At 53.8% G+C, this 654-nt stretch overlaps 1 protein-coding gene across 1 annotated transcript; it reads left to right on the top strand.

Moving 5' to 3' along the window:
* Window positions 1-11: 11 nt before the first annotated feature.
* Window positions 12-654, top strand: JN550_013926 (uncharacterized protein; the record flags this gene model as incomplete). The annotated part of the gene is made up of 1 exon (XM_049312569.1): window positions 12-654. A coding segment is annotated over one exon (643 nt), but the record flags the coding sequence as incomplete, so codon positions are not given.

Below are 654 nucleotides of genomic sequence, written 5' to 3'. Positions count from 1 at the left end.
CGTACTACGCTATGGGCGGGTTGAAAGGTATCGAGAAGGGTCTACGCTCGAACAGGGACACTGGACTCAGCATCGACGAAAAGCACATCGACAAGACCATCACCTTCGAAGAGGCGACGAGCAAGTCGTCTAAGCTTGCAAATGAGGGCGTTGAGACGCCTCAAACCCCGGTCGCCCGGCGAAACACCGCTGGCGCCAGCCATGGCGACGAGTATTTCTCGGACAGGAAGCGCGTATTCAAGGACAACCGGATCCCCGAGAAGAAGGGCAAGTCCTTCCTCCAGCTGCTATGGATTACCTACAACGACAAGGTTCTGATTCTCCTTTCCATTGCGGCGGTTGTTTCATTGGCTATTGGTATCTACGAGACTGTCAGTCCTGAAGGACAGGGAGTCGAGTGGATTGAGGGCGTTGCTATCATCGTGGCTATTGTCATCGTGGTTTTTGTGGGGTCTCTGAACGACTGGCAGAAGGAGAGGCAATTCGCCAAGCTGAACAAGAAAAAGTCGGATCGGTTAGTCAAGGTCATCCGGTCCGGCAAGACCATTGAGCTATCCGTTTTCGACATTTTGTCCGGCGACGTGGTCCACCTCGAGCCTGGCGATCTACTCCCCGTGGACGGTATCCTGATCCAAGGCTTCGATGTTAAATGTG

Source organism: Neoarthrinium moseri (genome assembly GCF_022829205.1).
Source record: "Neoarthrinium moseri strain CBS 164.80 chromosome Unknown scaffold210_Wmoseri_CBS_16480, whole genome shotgun sequence".
In the NCBI taxonomy this organism is placed as follows: Eukaryota; Fungi; Ascomycota; class Sordariomycetes; order Amphisphaeriales; family Apiosporaceae; genus Neoarthrinium; species Neoarthrinium moseri.
Note: the sequence above shows the minus strand (reverse complement) of the source record. Positions and strands in the feature narration are given on the sequence as shown.